Source organism: Bison bison, unplaced genomic scaffold (assembly GCF_000754665.1).
Source record: "Bison bison bison isolate TAMUID 2011002044 unplaced genomic scaffold, Bison_UMD1.0 scf7180017864213, whole genome shotgun sequence".
NCBI lineage: Eukaryota > Metazoa > Chordata > Mammalia > Artiodactyla > Bovidae > Bison > Bison bison.
The window spans coordinates 5,915,616-5,942,474 of NW_011494785.1; the positions used below are offsets into that span (position 1 = coordinate 5,915,616).

The 26,859-nt window shown below is 54.0% G+C and overlaps 1 protein-coding gene across 1 annotated transcript in view; it reads right to left on the bottom strand.

Annotated features, from left to right (window-relative positions):
* Positions 1-26,859, bottom strand: part of MICAL3 (microtubule associated monooxygenase, calponin and LIM domain containing 3) — an 87,785-nt gene that overhangs the window by 39,068 nt on the left and 21,858 nt on the right. The window contains 14 exon segments of the mRNA XM_010845070.1: positions 4,897-4,984; positions 5,686-5,774; positions 9,145-9,331; positions 9,778-9,885; positions 12,044-12,151; positions 14,126-14,182; positions 15,795-15,893; positions 18,436-18,519; positions 19,898-20,071; positions 20,499-20,561; positions 20,650-20,762; positions 21,877-22,073; positions 23,956-24,103; positions 26,197-26,293. Of these exon segments, the coding sequence (XP_010843372.1) occupies positions 4,897-4,984; positions 5,686-5,774; positions 9,145-9,331; positions 9,778-9,885; positions 12,044-12,151; positions 14,126-14,182; positions 15,795-15,893; positions 18,436-18,519; positions 19,898-20,071; positions 20,499-20,561; positions 20,650-20,762; positions 21,877-22,073; positions 23,956-24,103; positions 26,197-26,293 (1,612 nt within the window).

Genomic DNA, 26,859 nt, shown 5'->3' on the forward strand with positions numbered 1-26,859 from the left:
TCGGGAGTCTTGGGGAAGTTGCAGAGCTCTACGAAAGGGCCTAGGGTCTAGGCACGAGTTTTCCCAAAGCCCTGTGCAAGTCATTACACCCCAGAAAGGCTGTGTGTGGGCTTGTCTCCAGTGTGTCCCTCAAGGGCAGGATGAAACCCAGGGTCTGTCCCGTGTCCCCCCGTCTGCACACAAGAGCCCTCCCGGAGAATGGACCGGTCAGGGGAGGCTGGGTTTCAAGAAGTTTCGGGAAGAAACTGAGACCCAAAGGGAATTCTCCAGGGTCTTCACCCACTCTTTCTCTCCCAGTATTTTGCAGAGGCCAGGACAGACCCGACTGACTGATTTCTGAGAAAGAGCAGGAAGAATTCTGGACCCAGCAAGGTGCTGCAGCCGTGCAGGCACCCAAGGGTGGAGGGGAGAGGCCCTTCGTACCAGACCCCGTCTCCTAGAGCACAGCTGTGCAGACGGGGTGCTCAGTGCCCCTCGCCCCACTGCGGTGCCCTCTCGGGGCCCGATTCAGCACCCACACTGGCTGAGCCCGGCTCCACGGGCTGCACCGCCAAGGTCACAGCAAATGTGACAGGGTCTTGGAGGCTCAGCCCTCCAGGCTCCAGCGGTCAGGCAGAACCGGTCCCCCGGCTCAGGGTCCACGTCACAAAAAGAAACAGAGTCGGGAGGACAGACCTGGACCACCCCTGTCGCCTGAGAGCCTCCAGCAGAGGAGAGGTGCCTACGTGCTCCTGGGCCTGGCACCGGCTCGTCAGGAGGACAGCGGCCTGGGGCCCCAGCAGACGCTGGCTCGGGGGGAGTTTCTGTTCCTCACCTGCCTGCCCCCCAGGGCCTTCATGCAGGCTGACTGGATGGGGGGCACAGGTGGCATCTTCCTCCATGAAGCAAGCAAACGTCTTCCACCATGCTCCCCCACCCCCAGAACAGGGGCCTTTCCATTGACAGGGACCTTTTACTTCAGGTATAAACGCCCTTTTAATACACCTACACTCTCCCCCGAACTGGCCCCGGAGCAAGTGTCCTGAGGCACAGCGTTGTCAAGCCTACTCCTGAGACCTGCCTGAGTGGGCCCTTCCCACCCTCCAATCAGGAGAAAGGGGAGGAAAAGAAATACTCAGAAACCTGAAGATTGTTTGGAATTTATTCTCTTAAATAAGAACGGTAACATCTGTTAAAAAAAAAATTAGAAGCACAACACCTTAGTTTCACAGAAAACAAAGTTTCACGGAAAAAACAAAGTTACACAATTAAATAAAAACAGCTCACAAAGAAACACACCAAAACTCACAACAGCACAGATTAAAGGCAAGCATGAAGCTTCACAGAAGGCAGGCCGGAGGTAGAAATGCGGGCATCCCTGACACAGCTCTGGCCTCCGTACCATGCCTGGAGACCCACTGCTGCTTAACGGCTCAGGAAAAGTGGGGTGTGGAACCCCTTAACTCACTGGTCAGGCCTTCAAGGCCACTCTGAGGCCACTGTCAGGAGAGACTACGGGATTCCACTGTCTACAGACACACTAAACACCAAGAGACAGCAGGAAGCTGCAGTAACAGGCCCAGGGAGTCAGACATGCCTTGGAAGCGAAGCGGTCCTCAGGGCCCCTGAAAGAGAGCCCTGTGCCCCTGGTCTCTGGTGCTGGAAGTATGCTCTGCTTGCTTTCTGAGACACTCACCCTGCAGTCTCCACCTCCACCAGGAGCCTGGCTTCTCTGCTCCCTCCAAACCCCGACCGGAACACTAAGATAGGCTAGGTCCCCAGGTAAACCAGAACTAAGGAAAGAGAAGCTTTAGAAACAGCTCCACTAGGATTGTGATTATTACTCAGGGCACAATATGTAAACGTGTACTTATACACACGAAGCTAGAGCAGTATAAGCACATGTGTGTATATATGTAAACGTGCATACATCACATTTGCTATGACTCTCGGGACTGGGCAGGGAAGCTGGATGCAGAAGTCTCTGCCTCACTAACAGGTTTTCCAGAAATGGAAGCAGACTTGGGAAGCAGTGGGAGATCTGGTAATAACCCCCTCCTGATGGCAGGAACCCAGGATGGGTCAGAGGCGTCCTGCCGTGCAACCGTCCCGGCTGGTGCAGTAACACCTGGTCTCCCAGTGCTCACTCGGCAGGCCCACCACGGAACCCGAGTGCCACGCAGGCCTGTCTAGGGATGGGGGCAGGCAGCGCCCAGCCAGACAGCCTTGTGTGTTAAGATCATCTTTCCGTAACATGACAGACAACGAAGCCTTCCTCCCGTCCCATGTCTGTCGCAGGGACTGGAAGGACAGCGTTTCTGATCCCCATGACCCCCACCTGTACACTTCAGTTCTGGATCCCCACCATACGAGGTGTAAAGGGGAGTCCTCTGGATGAACAAAGGGCCTCAAAACCCGCAACTGAGGGTCTTGTATTCAAGGGGAAAACGTACCATCTGGGGTTTTCTTTCTTTCTCTACCTGTTCTCCAAATGTTTCCTATAGGCAGGTGCTCTGAGGTCAGGGTAAGGAAACCTGTGCCAGGCCCACGAACCTGCAGCAGCCAGTGTAAGAAGCTTGAGACAAACTAGTTACAGACTGAGAACAGAAAAGAGGGTTTCTACATCAAAAGCACATCACATATGAAGATGCTAAAGCAGGTAGCAGCCGCAGGCCAGGCTGCCAGAGACAGAGGACGTTGGACTAGGTTCTAACTCACGGGCTGTGTTTGTATTTTTGGCAACAGCAGTAATTGTGGTGGAAGAGGCGAACACAAGGGAAAGGAGGGAAACGCCCCAGACTAAAGGGGGCAGATGCACAACAGCCGACCAGTCACGGCTCCCCTGGCCCCACCTCCCGGGGAATGGGGACCCGGGTGTGAGCCATGCTCCACGCACTACTCACTCCTGCTCAGAGTGCAGCCCAGGGCACGTGCCAGGACCTGGCCTGACAACTGCCGTCCACAGCACACATTCTGAAGCCCTCCAACACCTGAATTTTTCTGAATCTTTTCAAATCAAGGTTCCAGTTAACCAAAACTTTAGTTTGGGATTTTTTCTATTAAAGGAGCAGAAGAAATCAATGTCATGCCATGTGTAATGGAGACCCATGTACTGCTCCTCTCCTGTGGAGGGGAAGTGCTGGTGTCTTGGGGCGTGTCCACACTCAGAGCTGTCTTTCTGAAAGCCCAGGTCTCCAAAGACAGCTACCCACTGGACCCCAGTGCTCTGGGCACTGGCTCACTGCTGCCCACAGGGTACCGCCAACCAAGGCTCACATCCTGAACCCACGTGCTGGGAGAGGTGCGTCTCCCTCAAAATCAAGAGGGCCCACAAGCCTTTGATTTAGTCACACGCCCAGCTCTCATCTTCTATCCCTGCTTCAAAGAAGGTTCCTCTTCTCTACGGAACCCTTTTCTCTCCACAGCTCCTAAAATCCTAAAGCCCACCACGCTTCCAAAGCAGACAGTCGGACAGCAAACTGAACCAGATCAAGTGCGTGACCAGGAACGGCCTGACCTCTGCTGGCTTCACTCCTCTGCAGATGTTCGCAAGAGGCTGAGCGCCCTGGCTATGTGCTGAGCCCCAGGTGGTGCTCACCTGCTCAAAGGCACACGTCCCCGTCTCTGCCAGCCCCTCCCCGACTCGGGCCCTCAGCACCTCATGAGAAAGATGGATTATAAGGGGTTTAAGGGGTAGCAAGTCCTTCGTGGCTTAAACATGGCTATAAAATGTTGGTTCAACCTGCAGGGCACCTGCAGACTTGCCCGGATCAGAGAGAGCCACACGCAGCAGCAGAGCTGAGCTCGCCTACGTCCCACCCCCGGGGCTCAGGCAGTTCCGAAGCGCGGTCAGAGGAGCAGCACTCCCATCTGAGGACCAAGAGAACCACCCTGTTCCCCCTCCCTTTGGGAATCCTACGCCCAGCTCCTCTCCGTCTAGCCAATAACCTGTCCTTTCCACAGGGTGATTTCTGTGGACGGGAGGACACCTGTGACAGGTGAGAGCAGGGCCCTGATGACTTCCTCTCCTGCTGGCTGCAATGAGCTGGCCTGTGACCAGGCGGGGCTGCACAGGTCCCCAGGACCACCCGCATCTGTGGGACTGTGGACACACCACACAGGCTGCTTTGGCAGAGAGTAGGGAGAAGTGGCTTTAAGGAAAAAAACACTATTTTTCACAACAAAGCTGGTTCCGTGAGCCCTTCTCTTCCTGCATTCCAAGATCAGAATAAAAGTGTTTTCAGAAGTGGGGGTGGTGGCACTCGCCTCCTGATGCAGGAAGATGTTAAAGTGGAACCAGCCAGGGCCTGTCCTTCAGCGGTCACAGATGTGGGGAGAGCAGCAGCAGCTGCCCCAGACACCAGGGCAGCGAAGGGGACAGAAGAGATCCAGTGCAGGTGGGCCTGTGTGCAAACCCTGGGACCTTCTCACAGTTCCACGCTGGGCCTGAGGAGCCCACCACGAGGGACTACGGGAAGGCCCTGCCGCCCTGGCTCGTCACGTGGGTCAGTGCTAAAAGTAGCCAGTTCTGAACTCCTCTTCTCTGGACAGGCCTGGGCTTGGCCCCCAGGTGTCTGATGGATGTGGGCAGGTCCCAGGGCCCGGCAATAAAACTCTGAGACTTGGAACAGACGGCACGAAGTGTGGGCGATGCCGCTGACCTGATGGTGCCCTACTGACTCACAGTGGGCCAGTGAAACTCCCCTCGGATCTGCACCAGCACCTCCGACAGCCCATAGAGGAAGGGGACTCCGAATGCAAGCAGCTGGCACATGAAAAAGGAGTCCGGAGGGTTCTGGGCCGCCTGATGCCCAATCGATGAAATGCTGCACTGGAGGTGCTGGCTCATCCCCTTGGCCTTGTCGCAGAGGCCGAGCGAGTGACGCGCCACCCAGCCAAACAAGGAAGTGAGGCTACCTGGGCTTCTCTCGGCAGGGCTGGCACTGGTACTGGGCCGTCCACTGGCGTCTGCGGCGGGACTGTCCTGCAGGGGTCCCCGGGCCTCCTAGGAGAGGAAGATGACTGAGTGAGGCACCACGTCTCAAGAGACAGTGACACCTGGCTGTGGTCGGCTGGCTGTTGTCACCAGGCAACCCAGAGACGTGCCAGGATACATATCATGGGGATCGCAGGAGTCACGGTCCAGAGGTGCCTGGCCCTTCCCGTGGGCTCTCTGCCATCCCAGAGGCCCTCTAGGAAGCAATGGTCAGCTGCCGACACACACAGGGACACCCCATCTGAGAGGATACCAAGCTCACTTGAAAAGACAAGCAGGGAGCTGACTATGCTCAGTTTTTTAAAATAAAGTTCTTAGATGAGTGGTGGTCCCTAGAATAAACAAAGTTAAAGGAGTTGGCTGCAGAACATTTATTTCAAGCCAAGTCCTTTTCCAGCGTCCTCCTCTCAGGAAAGGTGCAACTTTCAAGGCAAAAGGCTTTTTTATACAGAACAAACAGAAGGGAGGGGTGGACACGCTCTTCCCAATGTAGCTCAGGTGCTGGCAAGAACACTTCCATAGTGAAACCCAACATTCGATGAGTCCTGACATGCTGCCCCTCCCCAAATCAGACCAAGACCACTTCTCAGACCCTCCCACTCACAGGAAGGGCTGCTCAGTGGTCACTCAGGGCCTGTTGGCCATGCCTGAGCTGCCACCACACTGGACGGTCACCTGGTGCCCCCACCCCTGCAGCCCAGCCCTGTTACCTTTCCAGACAGAGGCACCCCTGCCGGTCTCTTCCTCTGTGCAGGGCCAGACAGCCGGTAACAGTAGTGTGGCTTGCAGTAGAATTTACCTGCAGGCATCAGGGAGCAGGGGAAGAGGTAGTGAGCAAGTCTCTGAAATGCCGGACTTGACCGCTGGTCTTGGCACATGCGTCCCTATCGCCCCAGCCCGACCTTGCCCAAGCCAGGGTTCTCATCCAGGGAGGCCAGGCCCTCCTCTTCCCTGTGCCCGGATGTGTGGAGGCCACGGAGCCATCACCCAATCAGGGCCCAGAGCAGAGACTGCAGCCTGTACAGCGGGGCCAGCAAACAAAGTGGCTGTGTGTGCAGAACAAAGATGTGGTCACATGAAGGGCTGGAGGAGCATTTCTGGGGGAACCAAGAGTGAACACAAGTGCTGGAGGCATGAAGGCTGCCACGGGCGGGGCAGCACTGAACATTAGCTCTGCCGCGGCCCTCTGGCAACCATGTGCGACTTGGCGCTGGTCAGATTGCAGCTCAGATCCTTAGTGGGTCAGATCAGCATTAAAGACAACGCAAAACAAACCAAAAAACCCTACAATCGACTGTGACTAGAACAAAACAGAATTAAGCCTAATAAAGAGCATCAGCGTGCACACGGCATCCTCAGGGTCCAGTAGTGTTTCCCAGTGCTCAGCTGTGCCCACCTGGGCTGCCTGGGTCCTGGTGTAACCTTGTGTCCCGCTGCATAACGTGTGTGTCCTGCTGCATAACACGTGTCCTGCTGCGTAACACGTGTCCTGTTGCATAACGTGTCCTACTGCGTAACACGTGTCCTGCTTCATAACATGTGTCCTGCTGCGTAACGCATGTGTCCTGCTGCATAACATGTGTGTCCTACTGCATAATGCGTGTCCTGCTGCATAACATGTGTGTCCTGCTGCATAATGCGTGTCCTGCTGCATAACATGTGTGTCCTGCTGCATAACACGTGTCCTGCTGTGTAACACGTGTATCCTATTGCATAACGTGTCCTACTGCATAACACGTGTGTCCTGTTGCATAATGTGTCCTACTGTGTAACACGTGCATCCTGCTTCATAACACGTGTCCTACTGCATAACACGTGTGTCCTGCTGCGTAACGCGTGTGTCCTGCTGCGTAACGCGTGTGTCCTGCTGCATAACGCGTGTCCTGCTGCGTAACGCGTGTGTCCTGCTGCGTAACGCGTGTCCTGCTGCGTAACGTGTGTGTCCTGCTGCGTAACGCGTGTGTCCTGCTGCATAATGTGTGTGTCCTGCTGTGTGTGGGATCACAAGCTTGACTGATGCCAACCCTGGCTTTTCCCATGACACTCGTAGTGGAATTCAGTCATAGAGGGGCGTTTTTTCCTCAACCCTTTCTTTACTCCCACTTATAGTCAAGGTTTTGAAAATTAAAGGACAGACCCTGTTAGAGAAACTGTTGAAACTGGAGTAATCCCACTCATCTTTCTCATTTGGAGAGAGCGGCTCCTTTAACAAATTAACTTTCCTATTCTTGAAGTTAAAAATAAGAAGACCTAACAAGAATATGATAGGAAAGATCAATGAAACTGATTGTTCTAAAGATAAAACTGACATCAGACTAATTCAGAAAAACAAAGAGAAGACTCAAATACATAAAATCAGAAATAAAAGGAGACATTACAAGTGATACCACAGAAATACAAAGGATCCTAAGACGCTCCTAAAAACAACTATTTGTCAATCTAGATAACCTAGAATAAATGAATAAATTCCTAGAAACATAATTTATCAAATCTTAGTCATAAAGAAACAGAAAACCTGAACTGACCAGTACTGAGTAAGGAGATTGAATCAGGGATTAAAATTCTCGCAAAACAGAAAAGCCCCAGACTGGATGGTTTCACTGGTGAATTCTATCAAACATTTAAAGAACTAACAACAAGCCTTCTCAAATGCATCCAGACGACTTACTCCCAACTCATTCATGAGACCACCATCAACCTCATACCAAAAGCCAGATAAGGAGACTGGGAGAAAACTATGGACCAATATCCCTGATGAACACTGGTGCAAAAATTATCCACAAGATATTAGCAAACCAAATTGAACAGCACTTTGAAAGGATCAGACACCATTATCAAGTGGGATTTATTCCAGGAAGGCAAGGAAGCCTCACCCACCGCTCTCCAGAGTCCACCCAGGACAGGTGAGGTGCTTCCTGACACCCTGAGCGTCACGGCTCCCTCCTCCTCTGCACTGTCCAAAGTCAGAGTCTGCACTATGCCCTGGAGCCCACAGCCGTTCTCACACTGAATGCTGCCAGGGCACCCCACGCAGGACCCAGCCTGCTTACACTCCATCCACCCCACAAGAGAATGTGTCTCCAGGTGTGGCACAGAATCTAGGGGCAAAAATACTTGTGGATCAATTCTCTGGACCTGGAGAGATCCTTCCAGGCAAACCTCACAGACAGAAACACGGGGCGGGCTTCACTCACCAAGCCCATCAGGGAGATCAAAGGTGTTCTCTGAAGACCCGGTGTGTGCGGTACGGAGAGCTGCACCCCTGCCCTCGCTTTCCATTCGTGTAACCAGAGGACCAGGGGCCACAACAGGGGCCAGCTTTCCTCAGCTCCTCTCACTCACTATTCAAAGAGCCTGGATGAGGGACTATCTCCTCACTGCAGGGCGGCCCCCTCCTGTGTGAGGGCCACCCCACAAGGATTCACTCCCCCTCCTGTTCACCTGTGTCTTTTCATCACTGTTGGATCAGTAAGACGGCCTCTCACAAAGTCCCTCTGGGGTCCTGTAGGAACGGGTGTAGAAATCATCAATGTCTTGGGTGACTGTTTGCAGTTAACCCCAAGGTTTTTCAGGTGGCAGACATGCCTCTCCATTAGGCTTTGTTACCAGTTCGCATAATCCTCCACCTTCTGCCTCGTCAAGGTCATCCCACTATGAAATCAACAAACACCGCAAAAGGCCAGGGCTTGACCAGCATAGTAAACCAGATGAAGGCCTGTGCCACGTGTTCTCAGTTCTACAGAGATGCGGATGCAAGAGAGAACGGGTGACCATGCGCACAACTCGGGCACCTTCGGGAACCAAAGTCCGAGAACAGCAGCCAAGGACGCAGTTTCAATGTGCTGCCACTGACCTCAGGCAAAAAACGTGGCTTTTTGAGACTGTGATTCTTCTTCTCTAAAGCAAAGATAAAAAGACTTATTCTCCTTGGGCCCTTTTCATCTTAAGATCCTGCCGTGAGGTAGGAGAGCACGTTATCTGTGAAGCCAGGGCAGGCGTTTAGGTAAACACATGCCCTTCTCTTCTCCATGGTCACCAAGTCATCTGTGACACTGCCTGGTGACTCTGTGGACGGGGTGGGAATGCTCACGAGAGGCAGAAAGAAAAGCATCTGTGTGAGCGAGCAGTGGGGGCCGTGTCCGGGTGCACCTCCGGCGCAGGGAGCTCACCGTCCTCGAGGGCGTAGGCATAGGCCGACAGGCGCAGGGTGGTGGCGCAGTGCTCGCACTTGAAGCAGCTCCGGTGGAAGAACTTGCCCTCGGCGCTCAGCCGCTCCATCACATAGACCCGCTTCTGGCAGAAATAGCAGGTGTCGCTGCCTCCCAAGTTCTGCGGGAACTCCTTCTTTATGGAGCCCTGGGGGACAGAGGCACAGGTCAGGGAGAGGTCTCCTAGCACTCCCCGGGTGCACGACCCTCACTAAGCGGCTCAGCCTGGGGACCAGAGCCTCGTGCCCACCCAGCACTCGGCACGGAGTCTGTTCTCTGCCATTTATTAGCGATCAAACCAAGTTCTTTCAACAGACTCTGATCTGAAGGTGCTCCTGTGGTTCTCCATGGACACAGGCTCCTGGACCCTAGAGCACTCACTAGGAGATTCTGTGTATGCCGTTCACACAACATTCTAAACAACAATTTCAGTCCTGGAAGGTCAGTTGCAAAATACAGACACCTCAGAAAAAAAAAAAACCACACCACATGGCACATAGTGGCTGCGTATGTCACTAGAGCTACTTAGAGCGAAGCAGGCGTGCTCTCCAGAGCTGCCTTATCCAGACAGACAGTGCCCTTAGCGTATCTTACCAGTTCCTTCTTGTCTAGAAGGGTTTTGGGTTGTTCTTTCCTTTGAAGCTGATTGGCTATCTGCTCAGCCAATGAGCTCACTCCGCCCGTGTACATCTTTATATACTTCTATTGGTTGGAGATTGTAAAATGACCAGAAAGAAGGAAAATGAGAAGGAAATAAATAAATAAATTAAGAAGATGGCGGGGGGGTGATGTTTGAAAGGTATAAAATGAACACAAGGTGCAGCAACAAACATGCCAACACAGTGCCCACGAGCAGGGGACAAGGTGTCAGTGTCCACACGCTGGCACCAGCACAGGTGGGGGCAGTGGCTGCAGGGACAGCGAAATTCAGGAGGGAGAACCTGGCCTCTCTCACGTCTCTGGATGAAGTGAAGGCGACGCGCAGGCGGGAGGACGGTGGATGTGAGCAGACAGCAGTGGGAAGGGCCTACGCCCCAGTGGCTCAAATTGCATACGAAGAACTCGAGGGCACCCCCCCCCAACCCCCGCCCAACCTCGTAGACAGCAGGCACCAGACAGCGGGCACGTCCCTGGCCTGGGAGAGGGCTTGGGGTGCTGCTTCCTCATTTCCTGACAGAAAGACAGCAAGGCCAACTCTCCGCCTGGGTAACGTGTGTCCCCGGGGATGACGTCCCTCCTCACTGGTAACTGCTGCACTCAGAGCCTCTGTGCTGGGCATCAGAGGCCCTGGCTTTACCAGGAAGGACCTTCCTCTGCCCGTTGTCCCATGGAGAGTTCTGTGCTCCCCTGGGCCCTGAGGCCAAAGCTGTCCAGGCCGGCCAGGGCACTGCTGAAGCCGCTGCAGGAGTCTGCAGGGCTGCTGTGGAAGCCAGATGTGCTTCCATCCAGGAGGGGTCCTTCATTAAGTTGAAACAAGATAAAAGAAAAAAATCCAACCACCTCAATCCTTTTTCCAACAAAGCTGAAGAAGTCACAGGAGAAAACTATGCATTTCAATGGCAAGCCTTCTTGTGGAAACCCTGCTTTGAGCTCATCTGCAGGGAGTGAGGCCCAAGCCTCGCCTGCAGCCTGTGTGTGACACTCTCAGCAGCCATGTGTCCGCAGGCCTGAGGAGCCCTCTCTCTCATTCTGCACCCACAACATGCAGGAGGGCTGGGGATGCCAGCAACCCCGGCAGGCGGCCATATGGGAGGGCACCAGCCTGAGCACCAGCACATCCCGGCTGGGGTGAGGACCAGAGGAACGCTCCGGGGAAACGCTCCATGGACTACGAGGACAGCAGTGGCGCATCAAGCAGTTCCCAAGGTTCAGCTGGAGCTGAGGGCTCAATTATATTTTCAATTTAAAATAGGGAGATTTCCAAAGATTAGTGCCATTTGCTCATTGACTCACAGCTCATACCCATCGGTGGTCGAGAAACACAAGTGCTTCTTGGACCGAAGCCCTCTTTAGATAGAGACGTGAGGGAAGCGCAAGCCTGGAACAGACAGAACTCAGGTGCAGCCAAGCTAACCCCAGGGGCAGAAAACAGCACATCCCCTGCAGCAGACGAGTGAGCGCACAGGCCAGACACCACGCTGAAGGCTGTGACACGGAGCAAGTTCGGGGTCATCCCGGCTCAGCCGGGACCCTGTGCTCCCATCAGAAACCAGCACCCTCAGCAAGCGCAGCCCAGGGCTGCCTGGCACAAAAGCACCTGCCACCTTCAGTTCTCTGTTTTTGAGCATGAACAGCAGATGGTTTTCCTCTCCCGACTCTCAAGAAACTGTTGCAATGTAGCTATCTCTGGACTGACGCTGTGGCCACCACACATGCACTCCATTCTGCACAGTCTGCCAGCAGCTCAGGAACAGGGACAGACAGAACAGGCCGAAGGCCCTGCCACCTGTCTGCAAACCCTGCACGTCTGGGTCAGCTCCATCGCAGGACCCAGCAGGGCTCATTCCTCACATGATTACAGTTCAAGAGGCACCTGGAATACTGGGTAGCCACCACTCCCTTTAGGAGATTTAATTACACTACAGTTCTTATTTTATAACGCATTAATAGGAAGGCACGTGGAGTTAAAAACGCTCTATCACTAACTGGTGTGGTTGGAACATGGCGAATGTGGGCCAAAGTGGACAGAACTTGCTGCAGTGAAGCGAGCAGCCGCCTGAACTCAGCTGGACGCCTACCACCTTCACATGCATGACGAACACACACAGCTGGGTCCCTAAGGAGACAGGAAGGACGTTTGTGTGGGAGAAGAGAGTGGAGGCTGGAGAGGAAGCAGCTTTGCCGGACTGGGCCGAGCTACCTGTCGGAGGGAGTCGGAAGAGGGGGAAGCGGGGCGGCTGGCAGAGCGGAGGCTTAGAGAAAGCTCCCACTGATCGACCAAAAATCGACGAGAAGGCTCAGGCTCTGGCTATAAGATACAAGATGGAGAAAAAACCAAAGGAAATGTGAAATGAAAAGTCACACACTGTCCTGAACACAAGCAACTTGGCAGTTTCAGACCCATCTGGATTACAAATGCAGTAAAAAAAAAAAAACCAAAAACACTCAGTTCCAGAAGCAGCAATGGCTCATTCCAGGCGGTGTCCAGCCCACACGTCCTGTGCAACCTGCCGAGCCCTTCATGGCCTGAGCTGGAATCTCTCTTGGGCAGAGGGGATTCCACCAGCACATCACTCTGCAAGCCTGATGTGGAGGGGACCACAGGGACAGCAGATCTGCACTGAAGCTCGCTCTTTGTACATAAAAGCCAGGAAAGTGGCTCCTCCTTCTTCTGGTGGGGCTGAGAGAAGCCAAGCTGACCCTGGAGCCAGCCCCCAACCCTCTGCAGTCCCCATGCAGCACGTGGAGCTAGTGGACCCAGCAGCCAGATTCTCCGGGCCCCAGCGAGAAGGGGCTGAGAACTCAGCAAGAAGTAACTGCTTCGTTTCCTGCAGGTTTGGGCTGAGATACCTGCGGGGTGCAGGGAAGAGGCACCCCTCGGCTCTGAGCTCCCCTACTTCAGCTCACACTAACTGCAAAGCTTCAGGTGTGATGGGGTGATGGAGAGTGTCATCAGCCTCTGCTTTAGAGGCTCAGATAGAAAAGACCAAACTCCCTGGACAGTAGAGAAGCAGGCGAATGCACAGCTGGATGGGGGTGGTGGAGGAACAGTCTGGCAGGGACATAAGCAGTGACCCTCGAGAGCATCTGCACGGGAACCCTGCACTGAGGAACCTGGAAACTGGCCCCGGGATGATAAAAGGAGCTTCCTGCCAACCTGACTGTTTTCCCCTGCGCCCCGCAGCCCCAAGCTTCTAGCTGCTGCTCTGTCCAGTCTCTCCTCTCATTCACCACTCTTCCCTCTGTTCCTGCTAAGGCTCTGCTTCAATCAAAATCATTGTGACCCCCCCTCAAATATGCATTCCCCAAAGCAGAGGGTTTGGCCCTGTTCAGTGAAAAGGCTGAGACTTCTTCTTGAGAGGAACCAGCCTGGGAAGAAGGATGAAAGAGGCTGGGCACATGCAGAGAGGCCATGGTCACACGGGTGACGTGGAAAGGCCACCCAGCCCCGCCTCCTGCCCCAGGGACCTGCTCCCGTTGCCCTGGTGACAGTACGAGACACAGGGCTACTGCTACTTTCCTGATGGGCCCGGGGGAGCCGGAACTACTGCTCAGTCACGAGCACACTTCTCAGAGAGCAAAGGCAGAGGGAAGCCAAAAAAAGAGGAGAAGGCCCACATGAAATGAACAGCGAGAGCTGGTTCTCGCTCTGGCTGCAGAGAGGCATCCACTCAGGGATCAATTAAAGGGTAACGACAACCAAGACCGTTCCATCAAGTCAGCAGGCTTTTTACACGGGCATCTCTGCTACCCCTCAGATTATTCGATGGCCACGTGTGACTGGCGGTCTGCCCCCTAGTTTCTCAGACAGAGGATCGACAGCTCTGCATCACAGACTCCGCTGTCACCTTCCTTCCCTGCCCTGTCCTCTTCATCCTTGAAAATTCCCCACGCTGGTAAGAGCTCTGGCTTCCTCGGGATTCCTACCTCGAGATCCCAGACTCGCGGAAGAGCCAAGCAAATTCCTCCTGCTTCTGGAACCTGACCCTTGCCCTGGAGTCAAAGGCACGTATTTATGGGTGGGAAAGGGGGCTGAGGGCAGGAGGAAGAGGCCTTTCATAGAAGCACACATCTGAGGGTTCTTTTCTGGAGTGGACAGATGCTCTCCAGGAATGCTATTCCCATGGGTCATCACTGCTAGCAAAGAGTTCTGGCTCTTGGCTGGGTGACCAGAGTGCAAAAAGCAAGGGCCAGGGGCCACGCCCACCTCCCCCCTGCCCCCCGCCCTAGCGTGCCGCGTCTGTGTGGCTGCCAGCGTCCCATGCCATGGGCATGCTTTTACCCTTTCGTGCTGGGGGCTCTGCTTGCCACGGCTGTCGGCATCAAAATCCCTGTGTGTCTGTTGGCAACAAAGCAGAAACTTAAGCTCCATCCAAACTCTCTATCTGGACCTACTGAGTGACAGTGCGACAGAGTCAGAGTTCATTTCAACACACATCCTGCGGCCTGCTGCCCCCAGCAACCACAACCCCATCCACTTCAAACCCCCATCACCCAAGGACAACTCCCAGCACAGCTGTCCTCCTACAAGCCAGCCACATGGATAAAGGGCTACGGTTAGTACAAAGGTGGAGCAGACACGTTTCTTCCACACAGCAGCACACGGCCAGGCGTTCAATGGGAGGTTAACAGGAGAGGCAGGTTAGAGGGGCGAAGCTTTCCACAACAAGACATTAGGAAGGAAAGGTGGGGAGGTGGAAATCGGCTGGAGTAAATGACCATGACAACAGTCCACAGGAAACTCCAGGGTGGGGCATGGTCCCTGAACAGGATCACAGGACAGGGCGAGGAGAACAAAGAGCTGTGCACGGAAGGACAGGCCCGGTACACAGGCCCCTGCTGTCCTGAGGAGCACTCATGGGGCTGTGGAGGCCTCTGGTCACTCTGGATAACCCAGGATTCACTGTATGGCCCTGTGCCTGTGCAAAACTGACCCAAAGCTTCCAAGTTTCTCTGGAGCCCATGAGCAAGTGGGTCCCTGAGGGCTGGATAAGGCCAGGACTCAAGCTCCAGAGTCACACACTCGGGCTCAGCTCTTAGATCACTGTTCACTGCGTGACCTGGCCTCCTGACCCTCCGCCTTTGTCTCCTCAGCTATAAGAGGTTGACGCTAACGGGACCTGCCTTATAGGTTTATCGTGAGAAGAGACTGAGATGACACAGGAAAGCGCTCAGAACTCTGCCTGGCTCACGGGAAACGCCTGTGGTTGTTCTCTGACACGGACAGGGCCCAGGGCAGTCACAGCCCCACAAGGGCTCAGGGTCCAGACCCAGGGACATCGGCTGGGCCTGCTCATCAGACACAGCAGAGGGTCACCTCCTGAACAGGCTACCATAGCTAAGGAAATGTCTTTCCATAGATCCTGCCTTTCTTTAAAATCACTGTTTTATTTTACAGGGACGTGCAACACAAGTCAAAAACACTGTTCTGTAACGCACTTTCAGTGGGCGTGCTGGCCACAAACACATGTGTGGCCCACTTGCCATGAAGCAGTTCTCCAGTGTCTGCCTGGAGAGCGAGAGGGGTGGACGGAAGGGCAGCCATTTGTTGGCAAAAGCCAGGTAAACAGGAGGCAGGCTCGCAAAATCCAAAGGAACCAAACTCATAAAGTGAAGCCTTAGAAAAAGCTTCCAAAGTCCACCTGAACTGCGTCTCCCTGGGCAGCAAGACCAACATGGCTGACTCCAGCAGGGCTGCATGAAAGTGTGCGCAGGCTGTCAGACCCTGTGTCTGGGTCAGTGTAGTTTAAAGTTTAGTTTACAGCTGCACAGTCATCTTCTTATGATACAGGACTGGATTAAACCACCCAGGGTTTGACCGTACAATTGCTACCCTGAGGTGCACCAGTACCGGTCACCACGGAAACAGGGGGACTCTGACTTGGTCTCCACCCTAGCCACCCACACAGGCAGGCAGGCACACAGGAGGCAGAGCATGCAGAGGGGGTCACCTGCTGGCCGCCATGTGCCCGACAGGGAGGCGGAGTAGGGGGAGGAGAGAGGGTGATCACTTTTTTGGGGCAGGTCCGAGAACGCTCCTTGTCCCGTCGCTTTTACACCAACAGACACAAACAGAGAGAACACAGGTGAAAAGACGGCCACATTGAGGCCGGTTCTGGAAGGACGAGAGGCTCCTGCCAAAGGCATCCTGAGACCCCTCCCCGACCCGGTGCCTCCGTCAGCACAAACCCGTGTCTTCAGGGAGCGCCCGCCCCGCTTGCCGTCAGCCTCTGGTTGGAGGCGCACTGTCTGCAGATCCGAGTCTCGTGCAGCCGCTGTGGGCTCAGGACCTACAGTGCAGCACTTTCTAAATCCCACAGACCTGGACCACATTCTTCTTTGTTGGTTTATCAAGAAAGTTGGGGGCAGAAGAGAGGGGCCCAGGACATACCCTCACTCACACTTGAAAGGTTCTGGGAGATGACCAAGGAAACACAGGAAAGAGCAGGAGACAGGAGACAAAAAGAGCACCTCTGCCAACTGACACTGCAGTGTCCGCAGACCACTTCCCCAGATGCCCCTTTCCACGGCGTCCACTTCCTGGGGGGCTGTCTCTAGCGTAGGACCCTTTGGTGCTTAACAAACCACCAGCTTCCTAGGTCAGAGGGGCCTCAGCTTCCTCTCGCCCAGACCGACGTGTGGGGTGCTGCTTGCAAAGCCTGGGAGCGGGGAGGCAGGGACACCACTCCTGTCTGCACCCCCAACCCCCCAAAGGAGTCCTCCCGTGTCCCCATTTGTGTGGCGCCTGGCAGTGTCCTCTCCCTCAGGGACTAGGTGCACGGCTCGTGACACCCCCAAGTCAGTACTGGGGATGTGTCATCCGGGACGTGATGCATCCACGAGGGCGTGAACTGGGGTCCCGGCCCCCACAGCGGGGAGGCTGACAATTCTGCTCCACACAACACACAGCACAGGTCTGACGCTGCAGAGACCCGGCTGCGCCTTCTAACCCGCATCTCCGCTGCCCCTTCCCAGACCAGACTTCACTGTAAGGGTTCTGTTCTGCCTGGAGAAGCTGGCAGTACGTACTCAACTCCACTGACCGCGACCGCAGACCACCCGGATGTGTGCAGGCAGCACCTGCACGGGCTGAGGCTCCAGGCGCCCCTGCAGCCTGGCGGGGTCCCTGCCCTGGACCGCTCCAGGATGTGCCACTCAAGGCCATCTCTTCACCCAGAGACTCCTGTCTCAGGCCACCTCTGTGACGAGTGTAAGAACCTGGCAAAGTAGCTCATCTTCCCTTTCAGAGATCCTCCATTAAAGACTGATCTTTAAATCAGAGGGTCTACTCAAGGCGAAGGGTAAGTCAGTAAAACAGAAATCAATTGCTAAGGAGTTTTTCTCAGAAGACCACCCTTCCCCAGGCACATGAAGAGGCAGCTTGGCTTTGTGGTGAGTCTGGACTCTGCTCAGAAGCTTCCATTTCAGCCTCACAGGCCTGCCTTTTGTGCATATTCTTAAAAGAAAGGTTAACAAAGAAACAATCTGCCCTAAAAGTCATTAAACTAAACCTAACTCACCACCCCCCAGCACTTCCCAGCACAGGAGGGCACCATGGCCACACAGCGACCACCACTCAGAACCCCAGTCCTCAGTGATTCCGAACCACGAGTCAACACACCCAGGCCGCACTCCTGACGCAGGAGGGACGGAGCAGAGGCCTCCCGTGGCCGGCGGGCTTCCTGTGACTGCCAGGCGCCACCTCCTCTCTCTCTGCCCCACTCTACCATGTAGAAGTCGCTCTACAGGAGATTCTGCAGAGATTTCAGTGAAAATTTCTAAAAAGGATATTCTAAATGTAGCAAAAACACCAATAAAGCCTACAGATCCATGTCCATGGTTTGAAACAAGGAAAACAAACCACAGTTTGAAACTATTACCTGGATAACATTTTCCTGTTTAACAGGAAAGGCCCACTGCCCCGAGCCCCAAACTCAGGATGGTCCTCCAGGGGTCATGCAGACATGAGTCAGCTAAAGGTCAACTTGGGTTTAAAGGTTATAAGAGCAAAACCCCAAAGACTCTGGAACCTCACCACGCAGTCCCAGCTGGTTTCAACACTAAACAAACAGCTCAGCCTGCTCACTGGATTCCCAAAACCGAAGGGGTTATAGAGGTCATGTGATACTCTTAGTGAAAGTGAAAGCTGCTCAGTTGTGTCTGACTCTTTGTGACTCCATGGACTATACAGTCCATGGAATTCTCCAGGCCAGAATACTGGAGTGGGTAGCCTTTCCCTTCTCCAGGGGATCTCCCCAACCCAGGGATCGAACCCAGTTCTCTCAAATTGCAGGCGGATTCTTTACTAGCTGAGCCAAAAGGGAAGCCAAATAATACTGGAGTGGGTCACGTATCCCTTCTCCAGCAGATCTTCCCGACCCAGGGATCAAACCAGGGTCTCCTGCATTGCAGGCAGATTCTTTACCAACTGAGCTATTAGGGACGCCTGATACTGTCCGTACTCTCTGTTAGATCTTCCTGGAGTCTACTCAAATGCGCACAGATCCCTACCCGGGGCTCCAGTGAGGCCTCCACCCAGCTGGCTCAGAGGAGGAGCGGGTGGGAAGGCCTGGGCCCGGGCAGTTCCTTTACCTGTTTCCACTGGGGGGTGGGAGCAGAGCGACCCTGCTCGGGCAGGCAGCTGGACGGCTGGCTGACCCCACGCTCCTGTGTCGGCTGTGACACACAGGCCAGTGTGGGGAGGGACAGCACATGGAGACAAAAAAAACAAAAAAAACACACATTAAGGTAGAAGACACAAAGATAACCCTCACAGCAGACAGACACACATCTAAGAACTGAAGAAGGGCTCAGAGAATTAATTCTACAAAGCTACAGTTATAAAGAAAAATATGTAGGTTACACTTGTGAAAAAAAAACAAACCCTCAACTAGGTCAAAAACAAATGCAAAGGAGTAGACAGACAGAGCTGTAATTCTGAGTATCCTTTTCCCAAGCTCACTGCTCTGAGCCTAAACCACTAACTGCCACTTGGAAAATGAGGCATGCATCTCGAGGACAAACTTCCTCTGGCAGACAGCATCCCATGTTCCTGAGGTGGGACGGGGCCTGGGCTGCAGGCTCCTCGGCACGGACGCCTGAGGCGTGAGGATCTGAGCGAGCACCAGGCGTGAGAAGACGTTCAGGTGGTGGGCCCGGCCTGGTCCACAGGAACAGGGGCTGATGACGTGGAGGAGGTGAAGAGGAGACGCGCGCTTAAGCACCAGGGGTCTGGGAAGAAGCTTTCGGTGTGGACCGCACTATGCCAGCACCTCCTCTCATGAGAAGCCAGAGGGACTTCTGGACGAGCAAGAGGAGAGACGAGACGGGACAGACATCGCCAGCCAGCCCTCAGCAGGACTCGGGGGAGTGAGGTCAGTCCACAGAGCGTCTTGACAACACGCCCACTCTTGACCTCGCCAAGGACAGTCTAATAAGGCAGCTCTGTCAGCAGAGTGTTCACCTCCATGCTTATCATCAGCGATGAGAAACAAGTCAACACTCAGCACCAGAAGAAGGGTTAAGAAAGGTGTAGAGTGCACACTTTGGAAGAGACTCGTAAGGAGTTCGGAACATGGAAATATTGCCCAAAGTTATGGGAAGAAAGCAGAACAGAAAAGTGTACAACAATGACCTCAACTATGGAAACGAAGACGCACTGAGGAAAGACCCGAAAGAGACACGGCAAAACATCAGTAACACTATAGGGGCCTTAATTACCAACGTTATTCTTTCCAGCATTTTCCTCAATAAGCAGAAGCAGAGGTTTCTGTGACTGAGGTTGATCAGGGCAAGCGCTGGTTTATTACTCATATATGTATGCGTGTGCACACACACCTACGTGCAGAGACTGAGACCCCACCACGCTGCAAAGGGCCCAGGTGGGCGTCTGTCACAGACACCTGAGACCTGCCTGGTGACGCAGTAACCCTTGTCCCTCCCCACACAGACGCCACCTCGAGTCCAGAGCCCTCGGGGGGTCTGGGACATTCCCCATCTCACCAGCCCCCTCCTCTGAGGTCAGACCAGGTCCTGGTGGGTGAGTGGGGCCTACCTGTCTCCTCACACCCACAGACTGTGGAGGCGCATTCTCCTCAAACTTGGCCAGCAGCTGGGTTGCCATGTACTTCACTTTGTTCTGGTTGCCAAGGGCCACGTCCATCCTCCGGTCGGTCAGCGTGCTCACCAGGGTGGGCCTTGCTCCTCTGTGGCCCCGGGGCGTGTCCTCCTGAGGAACATGGGCCCCGAGAGCCGCCTGTGTCAGAGCAGCCCCCCTGCCCCCACCCCGGGCCTGGCGCGATGGCTGGTCTCAAGGTTAGAGCACTCCTTGTGGTTCTCATCTCAAGATGGACTCAGGGCGGGGGCAGCAATGAAGAGGTGCTCCGGCTTTTGCTGGTGTGGCCACATCCCGGGAAGGCCCCTTGCCCTTCACCATGTGTGTGACCCCACAGAGAAAGGAAGGCTACATGCACACGAGTGTGCTCCGGGAATACTCTCCAGAGAACAGAGGCACAAGGCCACAGGAAACATCCATGCCCACCCTCCTCACGTGGATGAACTGGAAAGATCCAGCAATACCAACTCGGACACTGGGGGATTAAGCCAGGAAGAGGCATACTACAGTTGCTCCAGCAAATCCCAGGCATTTCTCTCACCTCCTCTGACTGGCTGGTCTTTCTCCTCTTCCCAGCACCATCCAAGTCTTTTTCCTTCTTGTCCTGCACCAAGAACAGAGGGAAACCACGTTCCTTCACTCTCTGCACCTCACCTCTAGCTCTGCAGCTGGAGGAAATCCCACCCGCTTACCTTGGGGGAGCGCTTCCGAGAAATAGTCTGCCCGAGTTTGCTCAGGAAGGAGATGGGGGACTTGGTGCTGGCTATTAGGACAGCCCTCTCCTCCGCATTCAGGTCTGAGGCGTCTGAGGGCAGAAATCAGCAGTGTTCAAGGACAGCCCCGAGGGCACCTCCCCGCAAGAGGGCCAGGGCGCTCTGAACCTAGCAAGAACGCCCGAGAAAACGCACACAGAGGCCTGCACGCGAGACCTTCTCTTCTCCATGCACACAAACAGGACCAACACTTGCCCCGATCAATTTCAGTCACAAAACCCTCCGCTTCTGCTTTTCAAAAACTGCAATCTGCCTGTGCGTGTGGGTCACAGCAGAGTGCCAAAGCCTCACTTTGAGGATAAAAAGTTCAAGCAGAGATAGAATGGGAGAGACGTGGGGAAGACAAGGTGCAAGCCAAGCCATCGTTCTGGGGTGTGCAGACAGCTGTACTTAGCTTCACACGGAGGGGGGCTCTCCCTGACGGGCATACTGATGTTAGACTTGTGGATTTCTGTCGCAAGAACTGTATCTCTAACAAGAAAAAGCCTCAGAGGTCTACAAGTACATGGCTAGAAGACGCTGGAGAATGGCACCTCAAATCTCTGGATTCCAACGTTTTATTAGTGACAACAGTAACGCTGAGATAATAATTGAAATAACTAACATTTATGTAAGTGCTTCCATTCGCCAAACATTCTTCTCAGCATTTCACAATCTAATTATCTACACGTTGCCCCCATTTTATAGAAGGGGAAACTGAGGCACAGGGAGGTTTAGCGACTTGCCTCCAGTTGAACAGGGGAGGCAACGGGGTGCAAACCAGGCCAGGCACCACGGTCAGCATGCGTAAGCACTATGACGCTTACTTCATCTGCCTCCCGGCAGCCTGAGGGCCAAGGGAAGACTTCTGGAAACACTAAAAAGCAGGAGAAGGAAGAGCAGCCAGAGAAAGAACAGTCACAGAGGAACGAGAACAAGGCAAGTTTGGTCCAGGGTCACAGAAGCCAAGAGCAAGACAGAGTTTCAAGGGAACAGACGTCGTTCCAAGCACTGAACAACGCGGGAACAGGAATGCTCAAGGATTCAACATTCGCAGGTGTGGTGAGCAAAAAGGGTCAGAAGGAGGGCCTGCCAACACCCGCAGAGAAGCAGGTCTGATGGAAGAGGGGGCACAGGGACCCACCCAGCAGCCCCGGGGACCCTCACCTCGGGAGGGGAGCGAGTCCTTGAACATCTCGTAGAACTGGGTCAGGTACATAACCATGGACAGCTTGTCCGGCTCCCCTACTGAGGCCATCTCTCTGCCTGTCATGATGGGAGAAATGCCCAGCTCTTTCTCAGCAATGTCGAAGGCCAGCTGGTTATTCTTCTCCACATTCTGCTCATCCAAAGAGTCAAAATCTCTGAGGAATAAGATGAAGAAGACATGTCAAGACCACGCTTGACAGAGCCCCAGACCAGAAAACAGTGTATCATGGAGTAGTCATTAAAAAGCCCAAGTTTAGGACCTCACTGAAATTGGAAAGCAAACCTATCTCACTTCTCAGCTTGCTTCCTCTTACTAATAAAATCAAATCATCCTCAGGAAGAACTCCAGATTAAAGATCTACCCACAAAAGACAAGAGGGAAAAGTTGGAAAACAAAACATTTCTCCAGTAAGGTAAACTTCTTACTAAAATGTAGGCTCAAGGAGAGGAGCTGTTTTTCTTGTTTCCCCTGCACCTGCACGTGGTCTGCGTGTAGTAACCTCGGGCTCAGCAGGGAACAGGTCCTGTTTGGATGAGGCTGTGTTTAAAAAGCCTGGAGCCATCACCCCCGCATCCATGGAGGTGACAAGCTGTTGATAGACTAGGTCGGCTCTAGTGAATCATACTCGGCCTTCTGCTCACAGGGAAATTCCAAAACTTTCCTCAAAAGGTTATTTCATTGCTAAGTCCCTGAGTTTCCCTAAGTACTTAGATTAACGAACATTTCCCACTGGGTTTCAGGCTTCCTGCTATTCAGTCAAGTAAAGACTGATAGCTTCCTTCATTAGGTGACTTCAGACTAACCGAGAAGGCCTTATTTTATGTTAACCTACTCACTTGTGTAACTTTTTCACTTGCTAAATTCCTTTACTCTGTATATTAAGCCTATTAAACTGTGGAGGCCTCATCCTGAGTGAAGTCACTACAGCCTGAACAGTGCCAAGTTAACGACTCTGGGCTTTGTGTGCATCAGGAGGAAATCCCCAGGCCCCTGGAGCCCCTTCGGTCCGTCCATCAGAAGTGCAGCCCCATGCACCGGCCAGGCTCCCTCCGGCGCTTGTGACCTCGGCCCTCTGTCCTGCTCTCGCTCTGGAGCAGAAGTGACTCGCCTGGCCCTCGTTGCAGCACTCCCATGCCATTACCACGGTTGTCCCCAAGCTGCCCCCCAGAGAGGGTGACTAGGTGACTTCCACTCGCTTTATATCCGCCTCTACATGAGCCAGGGACCGGGCACCAGAGGTCACTTACTTTATCCAAGCAAATCAGAAATCCCCATTTCTAAATACCAGGTGAGGCTGCTTTATTAGCATAAATGGGAACTAGGTCTTTCAGGATTCCTTCGGTAATCATTAAAATAAAACAGACACAAAAATGGGCCCATAAGTGGACCTAATAATGAAAGGACACAGACAGTCAAGATAATCCCACGTGCTCTGCTTGCTTCTGAATCTTCCTGCTTGGCTTCCATGGTAAGGACCGCCTGCAGGGGCAGCTGGGTGCACCAGGCACCAGCTGACCTGGGTCGTCCTGCTGCGCTAGTCTGCGTTTGATGAGCACAGGACGCCCAAGAGAGGAAATGGCACCACACAGGGAGGTAAGGCCACCTGAGTGTCACGAGCTTGACACTCGCATAAAGTGCAGGAGACAGAGACAATGCGGGCAAGCCCCGTGAACGGAGCAGGTGCTCTGCCAGGAGGGACACACGTACTTCGGGTCCCACCCAGCCAGACTCTCCTCGTGACCAGCAGCACTGGACAGAGAGCTGGCTGCGTGCAGAGCTCAGCTGGGGCCAGGAAACAGGGCTTCCCTTCATGGGATGTTAGCAGGCTCAGGGGGTCCACTTCGCAAGTATGGAGACTTATACACTTAGTTGGCTACTACTGGGCCGAGCCACAGAGCGCCCGAGAGACAGAGCTTTAAACACGGCTACATCAAGACCAGTCACAAGCTGCAGAGGAAGCACTGCGCTACGTGTCCCGTTCTAGGAAAAGGCCACCTGAGCGCGGGGAGTACGGATGAGGCCGAGCCTGGACTCACATCAGGTCAGGGCGGTATCTGTGTATGATGGCACACAGGGCCAGGCCACTCTTCCACGACATGGTGAGGTCCGTCACATTCACCCCAGCATAGCCATCGGTCTGCCGCTGGCACCAACCCAGCAGCTTGCTGGAACGAGCCACGGACTCTAGAACAACAACAACGTTATTATTGGAGGTGTGGTCACCTGGGAGCCTTGACAGAGAATCACATAACCAGTCTGAAAACATACTGAAGGCAGGGACAAAATAGCTGTCACTGGTTTTCAAAAGTAAGAAGCTATTTAACTGGTATTATATAATTTTTTTTTTTTTTGGCTACACAGTGTGGCTTATGGGATCTTAGTTCCTCAACAGGGGCTGACTGAACCCGGGCCCATAGCAGTGAGAACGCAGAGTCCTAACCACGGAACCCCCAGGGAATTCCTGTGAAGTTTTAGGTACACAAGAAACTCCCAATTTATACAGACTCTGAGGTCAACATCCATGCCCCAGACAGATGGCAGACTACCCGTGGGTGACCTGGACCCAAGCACACTGAAGCCCAGGGTCCCGCCGGCTCTCCAGGACAGGGTTGCGGAGGGAATGACCACCTGCTGACACCCTCACACCAGCGGCCCTGGGATCTCCCTGGAGAGCTGGCAGCAGCTGGGGGAGGAAACGCCTTCCCTCCAAAGCAACACTTGGAGGACCCAAGAAGAAAGGTTCGGTCCTGCACTTTCCAGGTGAAAGCAACTCCGCAGGATCACACAGGCGGAGCCAAGGACCCCAGAGCGGCAGGCTGAGCCCTCAGCAAGACAAGCCGACATGCCCTGAAACACTTGACACAGAGACAACGCACATCCAGGGACATTTTCCAGTCACTGATGTGTCTCCTAAAATATGAAAAGCCATTATAAAAATCCATTTTTCATAACTGCATCAGAAGAGCCCTGACGTAGAGCATTTAGAAGAATCTGGTAACTCCTATTCGTGTCCAAGAAAGTCTGTTCCTTACCTTAGGCAGCTGAAAATATTCAACCTTGTACTGATCACTAAGTGCTTTGTGAACATAAGATAAAAACTGCATTTCTGAAAACCCTATTTTAAGTCTTTCGGGGAAACAAATCCTGAAACGACACAGAGAAGCGCTGCTGGCGTCCTCGTCTGATCTCCTGGCTCCCGGACTAACTTCATTCAGGCGTTTCCCAAGTCTATGTCCGTCGGCCCAGTGTGTACTGGACAACCTCAGTAGTTCAGGCTCCAGAACGGCAGTGAACAAAGACACATTCTCCAGGGAATTCCCTGGTGTCCAGAGGTTAGGATGCCTTGCTTTCACTGACAAGGGCACGGGTTCAATCCCTGGTTGGGGAATTAAGGTCCCACAAGCCATATGGGGCAGCCAAACAAGACACATTCTCTGCTTTCAAGGAAGATGATCTTGATATTCCAACAGCACGTCAACTTCAAGATGCCCACAACAGAACTCAAACCTCAGAACAGAACCTTCAGCCCCACGTCCTTATTCAGGCTCTTCAGTGCTTCTGGCTCCTTAATACTCCCGGCTACCACTCTTGACACCCCGCTGTACACCAAGTGTTGCAGTGAACACCTCACCGCGCCCCCAGGTCCTCATAGCCGGAGTGAGGCACGATAGGCACCCCCATTTCAGACACAGAAACCCAAGTTCAGATGGCAAGGCACATCCTTCGCTGCCGGGCACGGCTAGACGGGACACAGTCTCCCTTCTCATCCACGGCCTCAACGCCAGGCCAGTGAGCCGGACATGGATGCAGCCCTAACTACCCACTCGGCCCGGTGCCCTCCTCCACCTGGCTCACCTGCAGTGACCAGTCACTCTCCTCCCGAGGAACTCTTCAGAGGCCTCACCAGACACAAAGTACAGCACGGGCTCTGCCTCGACCATCGTGTCCCGCAGGCTCGTGGTCCTCAGCTTCGAGGCCATGGCTTCTCCGATAAGACCTTCCCCGCAAACCTGGGCTGGCATGTGCACTCAAAGGCCCCCGCACACACACCCCGCCCTCTCAACAGCATGTATCCAGTTTCTCTCCACTCCCTCGTGACCTCTGAGACCAGGTTTCCCAGCCCTGAAGCACTGCTATTTCCTGGCTGTCGGGCTGACTTGTGTATCACGGGGCAGAGCAGTCACGTCCCGTCCAGTGCTGACGAGCACTGTGCACACCACAGCCCAGCCTTCACACAGAACACGCCGAGTTGGCTGAAAGGCCGAACCGGGACTCACCGTTGCGGGCCAGCTTTGGGGTGGTTCGGGAATTCACAAGGTTCTCCATCTCCAAATGAACGTCTTTTGTGTCTCCAGTATCATACAGATGGCGCACCTGGCAGGAAGGTTATAAGTCGTGAAGAAGGGAAATCACACACCAAGGAACCAAGGCCCACCTGAGAACAGAATGCCCACAGTGAAAACCTGGGAAATGTGTGGTCAGAAGGGGTAACGCCAGCCTTCACTCCTTCAGGGACGCAGCGGGTCACACACACAAACACACTCGCTGTGTGGACCTGTGACAGATAGACACCTGGCCATGGCGGGAGGGGCTTGCTTAGTCTCTGCTGGGCCATGACTCCTGCCCAGTAACAGCAGGTTTCACCCCTAAACACAGAGGCCCAGTGTACAGTCTAGGACACAGATATCTTGAATGAGCTGCTTTCCCAACGTTGTTGGACTCTTTGGAATTACTGTGTTTTGTGAAATGTCACTCTTGGTGCAATAACAAGGCTTCAGACATTCTGAACTGGACGACAGTATTTTTCACTTGCAGAGTCTTATCTTCCCAAGTCCTCTCAAGGGACCAGTCGGTCTGCAGCACAAAGACCCGGGGAGCTGGGGTGGTGGTCTCCATAGCGCAGACAAGGAGACAAGGGCAGGGGAGGGGAGGGCCCGGGC